At 38.6% G+C, this 18,695-nt stretch overlaps 1 protein-coding gene across 2 annotated transcripts in view; it reads right to left on the bottom strand.

The window, feature by feature from the left end:
* The window catches only part of LOC128663537 (hepatic lectin), a 95,748-nt gene extending 80,652 nt beyond the window's left edge, over nt 1-15,096 (bottom strand). For both annotated transcript variants that reach the window (XM_053717910.1, XM_053717911.1), the window contains exon 1: nt 14,992-15,096. In XM_053717910.1, coding sequence (XP_053573885.1) covers nt 14,992-15,049 — 58 coding nt within the window. In that variant the 5' untranslated portion in view covers nt 15,050-15,096. The remainder of the gene's footprint in view (nt 1-14,991) is intronic.
* Between the last annotated feature and the right edge of the window lie 3,599 nt (nt 15,097-18,695).

Below are 18,695 nucleotides of genomic sequence, written 5' to 3'. Positions count from 1 at the left end.
GCTGTAGGAAAGTGAGCGGTGACAATAACGTGCAAGTTAATACCGCACCCATTTTACCGCAAAATTCGTAATCTAGCCGATGGATATTTATTATTTATTGACTTGCATTTTAGCCAATTAGTGCAGTGTCATGCACAAATCCACTGGAGAGAGCACAATGTTATCTATATGGCCCACATGAACTAGCTGTCTCCTGCTGTGAAAAGCCAATAAAAAAGCATGTGATAAGAGACTGTCTGTAGTGGCTTAGAAACAGGCAGAAGTTTAGATGTTATAAAGTATATTAAAATATCAATGTTGGTTGTGTGACAGAAGCAGCAAGTAACGAAAAGGATTGGTGTGGTTGCCTGGAAGGATCTTTCGCCATCCTGTTCTACCCAGTGCTTGCCAACCACTATTAACGGTTAATCTGACCCTCAGGAAAAACACTTTTGGTATATCCAGTACCGGAGACGGCGTGAAGCCCAGGCTTGCCACCGTCCGGGTTTCACCCGGACAGTCCAGGTTTTAAATCACATGTCCGGGTTCAAACCACCTGAAACCTGGACACATTATTTAACAGCACAGCGGCGAGCTCCTGCTGGGAAGTGTCATCCTGCAGAGCAGAGAGTACAGTACGTCTCTGAGTCTCACTCTCTACCGATCTGCCGGGACTCGGGAGGGTAGCTACACTACTCACACACAGTCACTGTATTATTATGGTAAGTTTAAACTTTAGTTCCCCCCATCGTATCGCCATCGCTCCCACTGCAGGCAGGTCACAAGGGGAGGTGGGCAGTAGAGTGTGCAGGGGGTGGTGGCAGGTGGGTTGAGGGGTAGCAAGATATGCAGAAGGAGGGAGCAGCAGAATGTGCAAGGAGGGTACAACAAGGTTAGTAGGATAATAAGATGTGCAGGAGGAGTAAAGAAACAGGCTGAATGTATCCAAACTCACCTGCAGTTCAAAGCCTTACGTTATAGTGATTGTGACTTATAAGCATGCAGAGTAGCAAACTGCCGACATTCTTACTGTACTAAACAGCAGATTTGGTCCAGTACATGTCATCAGTGTTTCCATGCCAAACAGGTGAGGTAGCCCTGCACTACTGCTATGCTCTGTAGGGCAGGGGACACTATGGAACCTCTGTATGCCTGACGGGTGACTAAGCCCAGTACCCTTGTTACCCTCATAAGGGTAGGGAACACAATGGATCCTCTGTATGCCATGCTGGTGACTTAGCCCAGTACCCTTATTTCCCTTAATAGGACAAGGGGCACTATAGAACCTCTGCATATCAAACTGGTGACTTTGCCTAGTACCATTGCTACCTTTAGTAGGACAGGAGGTGCAGTGTGTGCATGACAGCCTTCTGATTTTACCCAGCATCCTTGTTGCTGCAGACAGTGTTTGTCAATATATTAACTGTAGTCCTCATACTTTCTGCAAAGACAACAGCTTATTCTTCTAACTGGCATTATGATTATATTAGCAAATCTCTGGGAGGAGTGTACTAAACAGCAGATTTGGTCTATTGATACCAGCACATCCTACTGATTACTACACAGCATACTGTACACAGTCACACCAGCTACAGACCTATTTGAGAGGAACAGTCCCTCTGAGACAGCCATATATCACTATTAGCAGAATTTCCTCTAGCTCCACTCACTGACTCCAGCCACGCCCATGATTCCACCCTCTATCAACCTGTAACCCATCCATATGCGGTCTCGTAAACAAAATGGCAATGCAAAAGTCCGGGTTTGGTGGGAAACAGCCGCAGCCAAAAAGGTGACATTGCGCATTTGCAACATACCACACGTGCCTACAGATATTCTTGTGTGTTTGTGTCATTGTGTGTGAGTGTCTTTGTGTTTGTCAGTGTTTTTCAGTGTGTGTGAGTCTATGGGGGGTAGTTATCAACGCGTCTACTTTACCTGCCTTCGCCGGTTCAATACGCCCGCCTAAGCTCGCCTAGCGGACCTGCAAAATTTTGCCTAAGTTGTAAATAAAGCTGTCAAAAAGCTGCGCACCAAGTACGGGGCGATGAGCAGCGGACTGTGAGAGTTATCACTCATCCGATCTCGCTGCTCTTCGGCTTTTTCCCAGCTTTATTGCTAGCCTGTCACTAAGCACCCACACTAACTACACTGTTCTATCCCCTATACCTGCGCCCCCGGAGCCCCCCGCAACTCAATAAATTTATTAACCCCTAAACCGCCGCTCCTAGACCCCGCCGCAACTCTTATAAATGTATTAACCCCTAAACCGCTGCTCCCGGACACCGCTGACACCTACATTCTACCTAGTAACCCCTATCCTGCCCCCCCCATGCCGCCGCCCACTATAATAAAGTTATTAACCCCTATCCTGCCAATCCCGGACCTCGCCGCAACTAAATAAATAGTTTAACCCCTAAACCGCCGCTCCCGGACACTGCCGCAACCTATATGAAACTTATTAACCCGTAATCTGCCCCCCTACACCGTCGCCACCTATAATAAATTTATTAACCTCTATCCTCCCCCCCTACACCGCCGCCACTGTAATAAAATTATTAACCCCTAAACCTAAGTCTAACACTAAAACTAAAACCCCCCTAACTTAAATATTAATTAAATAAATCTAAATAATATTTCTCTTATTTAATAAATTAATCCTATTTAAAACTAAATACTTACCTTTAAAATAAACCCTAATATAGCTACAATATAAATAATAATTATATTGTAGCTATTTTAGGATTTATTTTTATTTTACAGGCAAATTTCAATTTATTTTAACTAGGTACAATAGCTATTAAATAGTTAATAACTATTTAATAGCTACCTAGCTAAAATAAAGAGAAATTTACCTGTAAAATAAAAACTAACCTAAGTTACAATTACACCTAACACTACACTATACTTTAATAAATTATTCCTATTTAAAACTAAATACTTACCTGTAAAATAAACCCTAAGATAGCTACAATGTAATTAATAATTACATTGTAGCTATTTTAGGATTTATATTTATTTTACAGGTAACTTGGTATTTATTTTAGCTAGTTAGAATAGTTATTAAATAGTTATTAACTATTTAATAACTACCTAGCTAAAAGAAATACAAAATTACCTGTAAAATAAATCCTAACCTAAGTTACAATTAAACCTAACACTACACTATCATTACATTAATTAAATAAATTAGCTACAAATAACTACAATTAAATTAAATTAAATAAACTAACTAAAGTACAAAAAATAAAAAAAGCTAAGTTACAAAAAATAAAAAAAATAAGTTACAAACATTTAAAACATGTTACAACAATTTTAAGCTACTTACACCTAATCTAAGCCCCCTAATAAAATAACAAAGCCCCCCAAAATAAAAAAATGCCCTACCATATTCTAAATTAAAAAAGTTCAAAGCTCTTTTACCTTACCAGCCCTTAAAAGGGCCTTTTGCGGGGCATGCCCCAAATAATTCAGCTCTTTTGCCTGTAAAAGAAAAATTCAACCCCCCCCCAACATTAAAACCCACCACCCACATACCCCTAATCTAACCCAAACCCCCCTTAAATAAACCTAACACTACCCCCTGGAGATCATCCTACCTTTAGTCGTCTTCAGCCAGCCGACCCACCGATGGAACCGAAGAGGAGATCCAGAGTGGAAGAAGTCATCATCCAAGGGGCGCTGAAGAAATCTTCCATCCGATGAAGTCATCATCCAGGCGGCGCTGAAGAAGTCTTCCATTCGATAGAAGTCTTCATCCATGCGGCGTCTTCAATGTTCATCCATCCGGAGCGGAGCCATCTTCAGACAAGCCGACGCGGAGCCATCCTCTTCTTCCCGACGACTACCGACGAATGGATATTCCTTTAAGGGACGTCATCCAAGATGGCGTCCCTTCAATTCCGATTGGCTGATTCTATCAGCCAATCGGAATTAAGGTAGGAAAAATCTGATTGGCTGATTGAATCAGCCAATCAGATTGAAGTTCAATCCGATTGGCTGATCCAATCAGCCAATCAGATTGAGCTTGCATTCTATTGGCTGTTCCGATCATGTCCGACAGACATCGCTGAATGCAGAGAGCAATACACTCTCCGCATTCAGCATTGCACCAGCAGCTCTTGTGAACTGCTGGTGCAACACCTACACCATCCCCTGCAGATTGGCCGCTAGCAGCGGGTGTCAATCAACCCGATCGTCTTCGATCGGGTTGATTTCCTGCGATGTCTGTCCGCCTCCTCAGAGCAGGCAGACATTTCTTTAGACCGCTGCTTCATAACTGGTGTTTCTGGCGAATCTGAAAGCTCGCCAGAAACACGGCCCTTCAAGCTCCATACGGAGTTTGATAAATGGGCCCCATAGTGCACTCTGCAAAAAAAAATGTTGATGTGCTGTGCACGGAGCAGAAGTTATCGGGTTTGACCTGAACTAAAGGTGGCAACTCTAGTGAAGCCCTTTAAAAAACGGATTGGTTACGGGGAGATCCCGGTGTTAGGCCGCCTCTTAGTTGTATATACAGAAGCCACCGATGTCCTGCACCAGCTTTGAGCATGTTCATCCCGGTTTGCGTGTCTGGCCATGGCTTGTGGAGCCACATTAAAAAGGACTATTGATTTCGACCCCTTGTTGAGTCAGGCCGCCTCCCCCAAGAGAAGAAGATGTGCCCCATTATCCCCCTCAGGGCTTTCCCCTCAAAAATACCTCTGTATGGAGCCCTCACCCTTTGGGGAGGTGTCATCCTCATCTTCCTTCCCTGTAAACACAGGTTATTTCAAGCTTTTGTCAGTGCCAACCACTTTTATGCAGCAACTGGTTTTGGGGTGCTCCCTGATGTCCGCACCACTTTGATATGGATCTCTGCTACCTGTATTAATATACCAGTGGCCTCATTTGCTTTTTCATTGAATTTTGGCTTCTTTTGTTATGTATAAATTTGAATAGACTAATGCTGGTGTTTTAAGAACATTCCCTCTGCTAAGTGTGTAAATAAGTCGAAGTTAGAATGGCATCGTTGGATTCAGTTTTAATAACTACACAGCAAAATGGTATTAACCAATCTTGTTGTGAAGTCATTTTCTGGGACTATTTTATTATGGCATAAGACTGTTTTTGAATGGGGAGCAAATAATAAGGGCATGTCTTTATTAAAGGAACATTGTGGGGAAGGTAAGATTGAATTTAGTAGCCAATAGTATGAGAGCTGCTTAACGCCTATTGGCTGATTTGAATAGCCAATAGGATTTTAGCAGCCCTAATTCCTATTGGCTGATTAAAAATTTTCAGCCAATAGGAATGCCAGGGACGCCATCTTGAATCACGTCCCTTGCATTGAAGATTCAGTGTACGGCGGCGACCATATGAAGAGGGTGCTCGGCACCGGATGTCTTCAGGATGGACCTGCTCCGCGCCTCCGGGATTAAGATAGAAGATGCCGTCTTGATGAAGATTGAAGAGGCCGTCTAGATGAAGACTTCTTGCCGCTTGGATCAGGACTTCAACGCCGGGATGAAGATCGTTCAAAACTTCAAAAACTGTAAGAGGATCGTCGGGGGTTAATGTTAGGCTTTTTTTAAGGATTTTTTGGGTGTTTTTGTTTTAGTTTAGGGTCTGGGCAGTAAAAGAGCTAAATGCTCTTTTAATGGCATTATCCATACAAATGCCCTTTTCAGGGCAATGGGTAGCTTTTTTTTTTTTTAAATTAGTTTTTTTATTTTGGGGGGTTGGTTGGGTGGTGGGTTTTACTGTTGGGGGGGCTTTGTGTTTTTTTTACAGGAAAAAGAGCTGATATCTTTGGGGAAATGCCCCACAAAAGGCCCTTTTAAGGGCTATTGGTAGTTTATTGTAGGGTAGGGTTTTCTTTTTTTTTATTTTGATAGGGCTATTAGATTAGGTGTAATTTTTTTTTTATATATATATATATATATATAATTTCGTTTGTAATTTTCCGTAATTTAGTGTTTGTTATTTTGTGTAACTTAGTATTTTTTTGTTTTTGTAATTAGATAATTTGTCATTTTTAGAGTAGTGTTAGGATTTTTTTTAATGTGTAGTTTAGTTTACTTTAATTGGTAGTTAGTTTAATTTTAGTTTAATAATTATATTAGTTTAATTGTTAGTTTACACTTAGTTTTTTTAATTTGACAGGTAAATTTTAATTTAATTTAAGACAGGGAAATTGTAATTTTAATCTAAAGTTAGGGGGGCGTTAAGTTTAGGGGTTACTAGTTTAATTTAGTTTATTTTAATGTGGTGGGCTTTTGGTTTAGGGGTTAATAGTTTAGTTTAGTATATTTCGTTGTGGGGGGGGCTTGCAGTTTAGGGGTTAATAGGTTTATTATAGTGGCGGCGATGTAGGACTTAATAACTTTAGTATAGTGGGGGCGATGTGGGCGGACGGCTGATTGGGGTTAATAATATTTAAATAGTGTTTGCGATGCAGGAGGGCGGTGGTTTAGGGATTAATAACTTTAGCATAGTGGTGAGGATGTCAGGGAACAGTGGAATAGGGGTTAATACATTTTATTAGTGTTTGCAAAGCAGGAGGGCCTCGGCTTAGGGGTTAATAGGTAGTTTATGGGTGTTAGTGTACTTTTTAACACTTTAGTTATGAGTTTTATGTTACAGCTTTGTAGCGTAAAACCTATAACTACTGACTTTAGATGGCGTTACAGATCTTGTCATTTTAGGCTGTAACGCTCGCTTTTTAGCCAGAACGCAAAACTCGTAATACCAGCGCTATGGGAATCCCATTAAAAAACTTAGGCCTAGATTTGGAGTTTGGCGTTAGCCGTGAAAACCAGCGTTAGAGGCTCCTAACGCTGGTTTTAGGCTACCGCCGGTATTTGGAGTCAGTGATTAAAGGGTCTAACGCTCATTTTTCAGCCGCGACTTTTCCATACCGCAGATCCCCTTACGTCAATTGCGTATCCTATCTTTTCAATGGGATCTTTCTAACTCCGGTATTTAGAGTCGTTTCTGAAGTGAGCGTTAGAGCTCTACCTACAAAACTCCAGCCGCAGGAAAAAAGCAGGAGTTAAGAGCTTTCTGGGCTAACGCCGGTTCATAAAGCTCTTAACTACTGTACCCTAAAGTACACTAACACCCATAAACTACCTATGTACCCCTAAACCGAGGTCCCCCCACATCGCCGCCACTCGATTAAATTTTTTTAACCCCTAATCTGCCGACCGCCACCTACGTTATACTTATGTACCCCTAATCTGCTGCCCCTAACACCGCCGACCCCTGTATTATATTTATTAACCCCTAACCTGCCCCCCACAACGTCGCCGCCAGCTACTTACAATAATTAACCCCTAATCTGCCGACCGCAAAGCGCCGCCACCTACGTTATCCTTATGTACCCCTAATCTGCTGCCCCTAACACCGCCGACCCCTATATTATATTTATTAACCCCTAATCTGCCCCCCTCAACGTCGCCGACACCTGCCTACACTTATTAACCCCTAATCTGCCGAGCGGACCTGAGCGCTACTATAATAAAGTTATTAACCCCTAATCCGCCTCACTAACCCTATCATAAATAGTATTAACCCCTAATCTGCCCTCCCTAACATCGCCGACACCTAACTTCAATTATTAACCCCTAATCTGACGACCGGAGCTCATCGCTACTATAATAAATGGATTAACCCCTAAAGCTAAGTCTAACCCTAACACTAACACCCCCCTAACTTAAATATAATTTAAATCTAACGAAATTAATTAACTCTTATTAAATAAATTATTCCTATTTAAAGCTAAATACTTACCTGTAAAATACATCCTAATATAGCTACAATATAAATTATAATTATATTGTAGCTATTTTAGGATTAATATTTATTTTACAGGCAACTTGGTAATTATTTTAACCAGGTACAATAGCTATTAAATAGTTAATAACTATTTAATAGTTACCTAGTTAAAATAATAACAAAATTACCTGTAAAATAAATCCTAACCTAAGTTATAATTAAACCTAACACTACCCTATCAATAAATTAATTAAATAAAATACCTACAATTACCTACAATTAACCTAACACTACACTATCAATAAATAAATTAAATACAATTGCTACAAATAACTACAATTACATAAACTAACTAAAGTACAAAAAATAAAAAAGAACTAAGTTACAAAAAATAAAAAAATATTTACAAACATATGAAAAATATTACAACAATTTTAAACTAATTACACCTACTCTAAGCCCCCTAATAAAATAACAAAGACCCCCAAAATAAAAAAATGCCCTACCCTATTCTAAATTAATAGAGTTAAAAGCTCTTTTACCTTACCAGCCCTGAACAGGGCCCTTTGTGGGGCATGCCCCAAGAAAATCAGCTCTTTTGCCTGTAAAAAAAAACATACAATACCCCCCCCCAACATTACAACCCACCACCCACATACCCCTAATCTAACCCAAACCCCCCTTAAATAAACCTAACACTAAGCCCCTGAAGATCTTCCTACCTTGTCTTCACCATCCAGGTATCACCGATCCGTCCTGGCATCCGGTGCTGAAGAGGTCCAGAAGAGGCTCCAAAGTCTTCCTCCTATCCGGCAAGAAGAGGACATCCGGACCGGCAAACATCTTCTCCAAGCGGCATCTTCGATCTTCTTCCATCCGGTGCGGAGCGGGTCCATCTTGAAGCAGCCGACGCGGATCCATCCTCTTCTTCCGGCGTCTCCCGACGAATGTCGGTTCCTTTAAGGGACATCATCCAAGATGGCGTCCCTCGAATTCCGATTGGCTGATAGGATTCTATCAGCCAATCGGAATTAAGGTAGGAATATTCTGATTGGCTGATGGAATCAGCCAATCAGAATAAAGTTCAATCCTATTGGCTGATCCAATCAGCCAATCAGATTGAGCTTGCATTCTATTGGCTGATCGGAACAGCCAATAGAATGCAAGCTCAATCTGATTGGCTGATTGGATCAGCCAATAGGATTGAACTTTATTCTGATTGGCTGATTCCATCAGCCAATCAGAATATTCCTACCTTAATTCCGATTGGCTGATAGAATCCTATCAGCCAATCGGAATTCGAGGGATGCCATCTTGGATGACGTCCCTTAAAGGAACCGTCATTCGTCGGGAGACGCCGGAAGAAGAGGATGGATCCGCGTCGGCTGCTTCAAGATGGACCCGCTCCGCACCGGATGGAAGAAGATCGAAGATGCCGCTTGGAGAAGATGTTTGCCGGTCCGGATGTCCTCTTCTTGCCGGATAGGAGGAAGACTTTGGAGCCTCTTCTGGACCTCTTCAGCACCGGATGCCAGGACGGATCGGTGATACCTGGATGGTGAAGACAAGGTAGGAAGATCTTCAGGGGCTTAGTGTTAGGTTTATTTAAGGGGGGTTTGGGTTAGATTAGGGGTATGTGGGTGGTGGGTTGTAATGTTGGGGGGGGTATTGTATGTTTTTTTTTACAGGCAAAAGAGCTGATTTTCTTGGGGCATGCCCCGCAAAGGGCCCTGTTCAGGGCTGGTAAGGTAAAAGAGCTTTTAACTCTATTAATTTAGAATAGGGTAGGGCATTTTTTTATTTTGGGGGTCTTTGTTATTTTATTAGGGGGCTTAGAGTAGGTGTAATTAGTTTAAAATTGTTGTAATATTTTTCATATGTTTGTAAATATTTTTTTATTTTTTGTAACTTAGTTCTTTTTTATTTTTTGTACTTTAGTTAGTTTATGTAATTGTTGTTATTTGTAGCAATTGTATTTAATTTATTTATTGATAGTGTAGTGTTAGGTTAATTGTAGGTAATTGTAGGTATTTTATTTAATTAATTTATTGATAGGGTAGTGTTAGGTTTAATTATAACTTAGGTTAGGATTTATTTTACAGGTAATTTTGTTATTATTTTAACTAGGTAACTATTAAATAGTTATTAACTATTTAATAGCTATTGTACCTGGTTAAAATAATTACCAAGTTGCCTGTAAAATAAATATTAATCCTAAAATAGCTACAATATAATTATAATTTATATTGTAGCTATATTAGGATGTATTTTACAGGTAAGTATTTAGCTTTAAATAGGAATAATTTATTTAATAAGAGTTAATTAATTTCGTTAGATTTAAATTATATTTAAGTTAGGGGGGTGTTAGTGTTAGGGTTAGACTTAGCTTTAGGGGTTAATCCATTTATTATAGTAGCGATGAGCTCCGGTCGTCAGATTAGGGGTTAATAATTGAAGTTAGGTGTCGGCGATGTTAGGGAGGGCAGATTAGGGGTTAATACTATTTATGATAGGGTTAGTGAGGCGGATTAGGGGTTAATAACTTTATTATAGTAGCGCTCAGGTCCGCTCGGCAGATTAGGGGTTAATTATTCTAAGTAGCTGGCGGCGACGTTGTGGGGGGCAGGTTAGGGGTTAATAAATATAATATAGGGGTCGGCGGTGTTAGGGGCAGCAGATTAGGGGTACATAGGGATAATGTAAGTTGCAGCGGTTTACGGAGCGGAAGATTAGGGGTTAATAATATAATGCAGGGGTCAGCGATAGCGGGGGCGGCAGATTAGGGGTTAATAAGTGTAAGGTTAGGGGTGTTTAGACTCGGGGTACATGTTAGAGTGTTAGGTGCAGACGTAGGAAGTGTTTCCCCATAGGAAACAATGGGGCTGCGTTAGGAGCTGAACGCTGCTTTTTTGCAGGTGTTAGGTTTTTTTTCAGCTCAAACAGCCCCATTGTTTCCTATGGGAGAATCGTGCACGAGCACGTTTTTGAGGCTGGCCGCGTCCGTAAGCAACTCTGGTATCGAGAGTTGCATTTGCGGTAAAAATGCTCTACGCTCCTTTTTTGGAGCCTAACGCAGCATTTTTTGGGACTCTCGATACCAGAGTTAATTTTATGGTGCGGCCAGAAAAAAGCCTGCGTAGCGTTAACAGCCCATCTACCGCCAAACTCCAAATCTAGGCCCAAATTTTTACGAGTGCGGTACTGACGTTGCATTACAGGCTAAAAGGCTTGCGGTACACCTATACCGACAAGACTCGTAATGGCTGCGTTAGGGAAAATGATGCGTTATGGGCCACAGCGCTGTTATTTGACTCATAACGCACAACTCGTAATCTAGCTGAAAGTTAGTTGTGCAAAGCTAGGGTATGTGTAGTAAAGGCGTTATCTATCTTTTAAAACAATTTTATTGTTATACTATGGGCCAGATTACGAATGGGAAGCAAAGGAGTTTATTGCAATTTACGTTAGAATGATTACGGCAATTTCAGAGCTCTGGTTAACTGTTTCGCGAAACACATCAAAAATACATTACAGAGTACAGTTACTTTCATAATAACACTGTCTAATAAAAAATATTTTTAAAAATTTTTGCACACAAAAGTTATATGGGCAGAAAGATATGAGATCTCAGGTGTGAGAAAAAAAAGGCAGGCAAAGGGCTTTAACAAAAAGATACATACATATACATGTCTAAATATGTATATGTATGTATGTATATAAATGTTTATATGTGTGTACATATGTATTTAGGTATTTATATGTGTATATACGTATTTACAGACATATATACACATATAAACACATAAATACATATGTACCCACATAAGACATAAGTGCATTGAAACCCTTTGCCGTTATCGATGTGCAGTGGATATGATCCGCTATATCGGATCGTGTACGCTCGTACAATCATAAATATGCCCCAGAGAATGCAATTTTAAGCAAATTTTTAATTTACTCCTATTTTTCTTTGTTCTCTTAATATCTTTATTTGAAAAGCAGGAATGTAAGTTTAGGAACCTTCCAATTTTTGGTTATAAAGATACCAAGAGAACAAAGAAAAATTGATAATAGGAGTAAATTAGAAAGTTGCTTAAAATTGCATGCTCTAAAAAAATGTGGGTTTCATATCCCTTTAAGCGGATGAAAACATAAAAAATCATATTTATGAAATAAATTAATAAAGGTTTTAACTATGTATTTACTGTAAATATTTTTCATTCCAATATTTTGCACATAGCAGAATATGTTTTATGTATTTTTAAATAGATCTTCCTATATATATATCTGTATATAGCTATACCTATATATAATCATGCGTGTATAAATATATATATATATATATATATATATATATATATATATATATATATATATATATATATATATATATATACACAGTATATATATAGATAGATAGATGTTTTACCATATATTCATATTTCCATGTCAGGTTAGCATACATGAGAATATGCGATCAGGTTTGCACGAGAGTAAAGTGTTTTTTTCCATTTTGTTCTCTCTATTGACCTCTATGGGGAAATATTGGAAAATATGTGAACACGCACGGGATATTGTAACTTCGGCTTTTTGCGCTCACCCTGTTAGTGTGGGAGTAAAAACAGTTTACTTTCAACTCATAATACAAGCGGAACTCGATGAGCACAAAAACTTACTTCAAAAATATGTATATATGTACTGTATGTATGTTAAACAAAATTTAGGGCTAGATTATAAGTGGAGCACAAACTATCGCTTCCGCGAAACAATATTTGCGCTCTACTTTGTAATACCAGCTCACACAAATGTGCTCACGAGAGCTTGCTTCTATAGTAGTTAAAAAAAAAAAATATTCTTTATTTTGGTGCCAATTGAGAGTTATTGGTAAATTTTCTGAGCGCTAATTGCTACTGTGAGCTCGCAGTAGCAATAACCAGCCATTTGTAATGGCTGGTTATATATTGCACACCCGTAAACGGGCAAATTTGCCTGTTTATTGGCACGCAATAAATTAGCACTCCACTTGTTATCTATCCCTTTATGTTTGTTTAAGCAAAGTAAAAGAAATATGGAATGTACAGTCATTTATTTTGCTTACCTTGTGTATAAACTATGGAGCCGATTTACCAAGCCCCGTATCGGCCCCAATGCCTCTGTTTCCGCGCGAGCCTTCAGGCTCGCCGGAAACAGAAGTTAAGAAGCAGCAGTCTGAGGCTGTGAGCATCAATCCGCCCGATCTCATACGATCGGTTTGATTGACACCCCCTGCTAGCGGCAGATTGGCCCCAAATCTGCAGGGGGCGGCATTGCACAAGCAGTTCACCAGAACTGCTTGTGCAATATTAAATGCCGACAGCGAATGCTTTAAGCATTCAACGATGTCGGGAGGACATGATCGCTACAGCGGATCATGTCCGTCCGACAGTTAATATATCGGCCCCTATATATACAAACTGTGCTTTTTCATTTCCTCCAGATAGCTTGGGGTGCATCCTAAATACTTTAAGGAACACTAAACCCAAATTTTTCTTTAATGATTCAAATTGAGCATGCAATTTTAAGTAACTTTCTAATTTTCTTCTATTATCAATTTTTCTTCATTCTCTTGCTATCTTTATTTTAAAAGCAGGAATGAAAAAGCATAGGAGTCGGCCCATTTTTGTTTCCGAAACTGGCTTATTGGTGGCTAAATGTCAGCCACCAATAAGCAAGCATTTTTCTTGATAAAATGGGCCAGCTCCTACATTTATATTCCTGCTTTTTAAATAAACATAGCTAGAGAACAAATAAAAATTGATAATAGGAGTAAACTAGAAAGTTGCTTAAAATTGCATGCTCAATCTGAATCATGAAAGAAAAAAAATTGAGTTTACTGTCCCTTTAAAGAAAACATGTAAAAGCGTATCCATGCAATATTCATATTTAATAGTTTACTGTAAATATTTCACATTCCGATGTTTTTCACATAGGGGAATATGTTCTACTTATTTTTAAATAGATATTCCTTGTATATCTGTATATATCTATACCTATATATAATTATATATAAATCAGATATACAGTATATCGAAATTTATATTCATGAATGTAAAGAACATTGGAAAGGGAAATATTCATATTTTCATGTCGGGTTAGCGCTCTTGAAAACATGTGATAGAGTTTGTTTTCAAGTAAGGGTGTTAAGTTTTTTCCACTTTTTGCTCTCCATTAAAGTCTATGCGGGAATACGTTAACGTGGTGGCGATATTTGAAGTTTGTCTTTGCACGTGAGCGAAAACTTTTTACTTTCATCTTGTAATATGTACGCTACCTGACGTACACGAATAGTCTGGTGTAGCTGTGCAAATGTGCGAGTGGGAGCACCACTTGTAATCCAGCCCTAAACCATTATTGCCAGTGTGTTACGCACGTGCACACATTAATAACTCAACAATACACCATAGGGAACTAGCTGGTGATTGGTCACTTTGGACATATGCCTTTTGTCATTGTTTCACCAGATCTGTTCATCTAGCTCCCACTATCCTTTGTAGGGATTAGATACTTAGGGCTCAATCACAGTCTAACAGCTTAGGTTTTTGCAGCGCTCTTTTTTGGCAAAACGACCACTTTTCTTTATTCAATTTTACCCCCAAAAAAATCAACAACCAAACAATTTACAGTGCACAATGTTTCAAAAATACATACAAAATCAAGCAGTAGTCACATTTAAATGAACAGACAGAAAAATATATGCAAATTATTGTATACAGAAGGAAGTATAATATTGAATCAATAATCATAAGCTACAGAAAGGAAGATAAGGGTTTGTTTCCATTTACAGATTATCTGATTGAATTCCCTACTCTGTTCCATGTATAGCTATGCTATGATTCATTATCTGGTCTGGGAAGTGTTTGTGTGGTTCAGCACCCATAATAAAATTACTTGGTAGAAAACTGATCTGCTTTACCCCCATAAAAGTATTAAATGCTTTCCAATGAAAGAACCAGATCAACTTCGTTTGCATAAAAATGTCCCTTTAAATCTGTTTTTTTCTCCTCCAATAAATGCAATACAAAAATTAAATAGGCTAGTTATCTGCAATGAAAAATATATTTTAAGGTTTCTTTTCAAATTCTTTAATGGAATGGGATTATAGTCTATAGAATACAATAAAGTAGTCAAACAGTTTACATAAAATACTATTATCATCTTTAAACCTAAAAAGTTCATCATAATATGGTAAAAAAAGACAATAATTAACAATTTTACCTGAATACAACATGTCATCATGGAGTCTTTCATGGCTAAAATTGTTGTCTGAGTCCATAGTGAAAACCAATATTCCAATCTGTTTACTGAGTGAATACTTTTGGCTTTAAATATGCTCATATGGGAGGAAACAAGCTATCTCACTTCTGCTCTTACATATTATTATTTTCACTTTGTCAGCATTTATCCTTCTATTTTAGGAATTCTACAGAAACATGATTATACAAATATATTCTGAACATGGACTCCATTACATATGCGGCGTCGCCCGCAAAAGCAGGCGCCGACGTTTTTTACACGATTTTGGTATTACATATACGGTGCCGCATATAAATGCGGCACGTATATTTCACCCGTTGCGCGCAAATTTTTTTTTTTACATTTTTTTTTATTGAAGAGAGCCTCAGTATACAACATGTCGTACAAAACTTTTTACGTTGTTTAAAGTTACACAGAATAAATTCGAAGTGATCATCATAAAAAAAAAATAATGATACATGTCAGGCAACATTAGAAAATAAGAGATATGATAATGCAATCGACACAGGTGAATGACAGTTGCACATACCGAAACCCTCTCATTTTTGTACAAATACTTTGAACCTTTTAACACTATTAAACAATAAAAAAATATCAAACATCAAACAATGCTTTCCATGAGACAGGATGATTGTCTCATGAGATAAATACATTCAAATAATTAAAAATAAAAATATAATGCATGTGGTGAGGAAATGATTCCCATTCTAATTGAAGGGTATGGTTACTTATTATTTACTATCCGTATCTGCCAGTATTGGTCTGGGTTGAGGCTTGTTTTGTCTAGGGATTCCCAGTAAAACTTTGCCTCTAGAAATAGGAATAGTTTATTCCGTTTATAAAAGCCATATTGTTCTAACGGGAGGGTTTCATTAATTTTTTCCTTTCACAAATTGTGCGTGAGCATAAATGTAGACTTCCAGTGTTGTGCTATTAAATGTTTTGCACTATTTATGCACATCTGTGTGAGAAGGGAACATATTCTGCATCTACAGTTAGTGCTTTTATTCAGTAACACAATTTCAGGTGTTAAAGTGAAGTCCTATCCGAGTAATATTTTCAGTGTTTGTTGTATCGCTTTCCAAAAAGCAGAGAGTTTGGGACACTTCTACCATATGTGGATCATGGTGCTCATGTCTTTGCATCCTCTCCTGCATAGTGTGGAGGAGAGGGGATAGATTTTGTGGAGCCTAACTGGAGTCAAGTACCAACAGAGGAGGACTTTAAAATTTAACTCTAGCAAGTTTCGTCTAGTTGTGTATTTATCTCCCGTTGCCATTGTGTTGTGTAGAGGGGAAGTGGAGTTTGGCTTGCCGTGCCTAGTATTCTTTTGGATATCGAAAGGGATCCCCTGGGTAGTGTAGCCGAAAGGCACAAGTGTTCAAAGGGTGTTTGGGTTCTAGTGAGATTTCGCTTGAGCTGGTTGTGTTGTAGGAAGTGGTTCAATTATGAATGTTTGAGCCAAGAGGTAAATGCCCAGTTTAATATGTTGTGGAGGTTCGTTTGTGGTTTTAGTTTCCCCTGCTCTAGAGTTTCAATGATTGGGATTGTATAGGGGATTTCCCAAGTTACCACTGTTTTCCCTATTGATTCATATCCTCCCATAATCTCCATATTAGGAGATATTGCGGTCAGTGGGGAATAAGGAGTGGACATTTTTGGTGCGGTCAAGACCAAGTGATCCCAGTTAACAAATATATGTCTGTATAGTTGTGACTTATAACATAATGTGGGTCATATGTTTTTAGGCATCCAGCATAGCGCACCAGGACTAAGGGTTTTTAAAATCTGTGAATCCAAGGAAATCCAAGCCTTGACTTTTTATTTGCTATGCCAATCTAGTGTCTGTTGTAGTATTATAGCTCTATAGTAGGACTCAAGTTTAGGGACTCCCAGTCCTCCCCCTGCAAGCGATCTATACATAGTTGTGGGTTCTACCCCATATGAAGGTATTGATATGTTTTTGCAGTTGCAGGAGATAGGATTTAGAGAGTGAAATTGGTATAGTCTGGAGTATATAAAGTATTATAGGGAGTACAGTCATCTTAACGGATTGCATTCTCCCCACCAAGATAGTGGTCTTTCCTGCCATGTAAGCAAAGTATGCTAGGTAGAAGTGAGTAGGTGTGGTATACCTTTAACTCTAACCCCTCCTATGTGGTCTCCTCCCTATTTAAGGACTACCTGTAACATTCATTTACTGCCTGATTATTGAAGTCATACCTACTCTGCTGTAGCTATTCTTATTTCATGTCTCCTATTACTTGAATCCTGTGCAAAGTAACTTTCCAATATTTACTTTTGCTACCTTTTGAATCTCTTATGATCTTGTCGCAACTTTGTTATTACCGAGCCTGGATCATTGAACGGCCGGATCTACTTTTTCACCGCTACCCGGAAGTAAGCCGCATTCACACACGCTGCCTGTCCCAGACACGGATCTCCCAATGCGGTAACGGAACACTCACGGTCCTCAAGGTGGTAACGTACACGAACAAAACTAAAGCCTTTAAGCTTCTTACCTGCATGTTGTTGTCACCATTCTGAATTATTGGGCAAATCCTATTATCTGCAATATCCATTACAAACAAACAATGTGTGTCTGCGGAGTGTCTGAACTTGTAAATATTTTAGGATGTGTGTGATTGCGTGAAGTAAAAGGAGTTCATTTTTGTTACTATCATTACTGATTTAGACCGTGTCAGTATTTCAACTCCTTCTGTGGCTTCCATTTAGATATATATTGAACATATGATATGTATCTTATTAATAAATCCTTATCTTTATTAACACTTAAGTTTGTAGTTAATAAATAAATTCATCATATATTAAATGTCTCATATTGTCTAATCAGGCTACATAGAAGTTGTTTTCTGATTAGTACAAAAAAGAGCAACAAGCTCTAATTTTAGGGCTAACCTTTATGACAATTGCACAAAATACTAGTTTTCTGAATTACAAAGCTCAATATACCACATAATAATCAGGCCTAAAGACAATCAAAACTTTTTTGATTGAAATATTTACCATTATGGATCCTAATGAAATAAAAAAGGAGCTTAATAATGTCTATCTCAAACTTGATTATTTAGCAAGAGCAGTGACTGAAGTGCAGACTGAAAATGCTGCACTTAAAACTATAGTTAAAGATTATGTTTCACAAAAACCTCATGATCCACCTGAACCTCATATTAATTATCCACAACCTTTCTCAGGGAAACGTTCTGAGTTCAGGGAATTTAAGAATGCCTGTAACTTATTATTTTCCCTTAGACCTAAGACTTATCACACTGAGCGGATTAAAGTATGTACCACAATATCTTTCCTACAAGGTGAACCTAGGACTTGGGCTAATAGGTTTTTTGAAAACAATAACCCTATCCTAGATTCATTACAGGATTTTTTTTCTGCTTTGACTAGTCTATATCAAGACTCAAATACTCAAATAAATGCTGAAACGAGATTGAGGTCTTTAAAACAGGGTAAGAGAAATGTGGAAGATTTTACCACTGAGTTTCAGATGTGGGCAGAGGACTCTCAGTGGAATGAAATCAGTTTAAAGAATCAATATCGTCTGGGTTTGTCTGAATCACTCAAAGATGAACTTTCCCGTCTTGAGATCCCAGATACCCTTGAGGGTCTTATCAAATTAAGCACTTCTTTGG

This window comes from Bombina bombina, chromosome 6, assembly GCF_027579735.1.
Source record: "Bombina bombina isolate aBomBom1 chromosome 6, aBomBom1.pri, whole genome shotgun sequence".
NCBI lineage: Eukaryota > Metazoa > Chordata > Amphibia > Anura > Bombinatoridae > Bombina > Bombina bombina.
The sequence above is the reverse complement of the archived record's forward strand: the minus strand, read 5'-3'. Positions and strand labels throughout refer to the sequence as shown.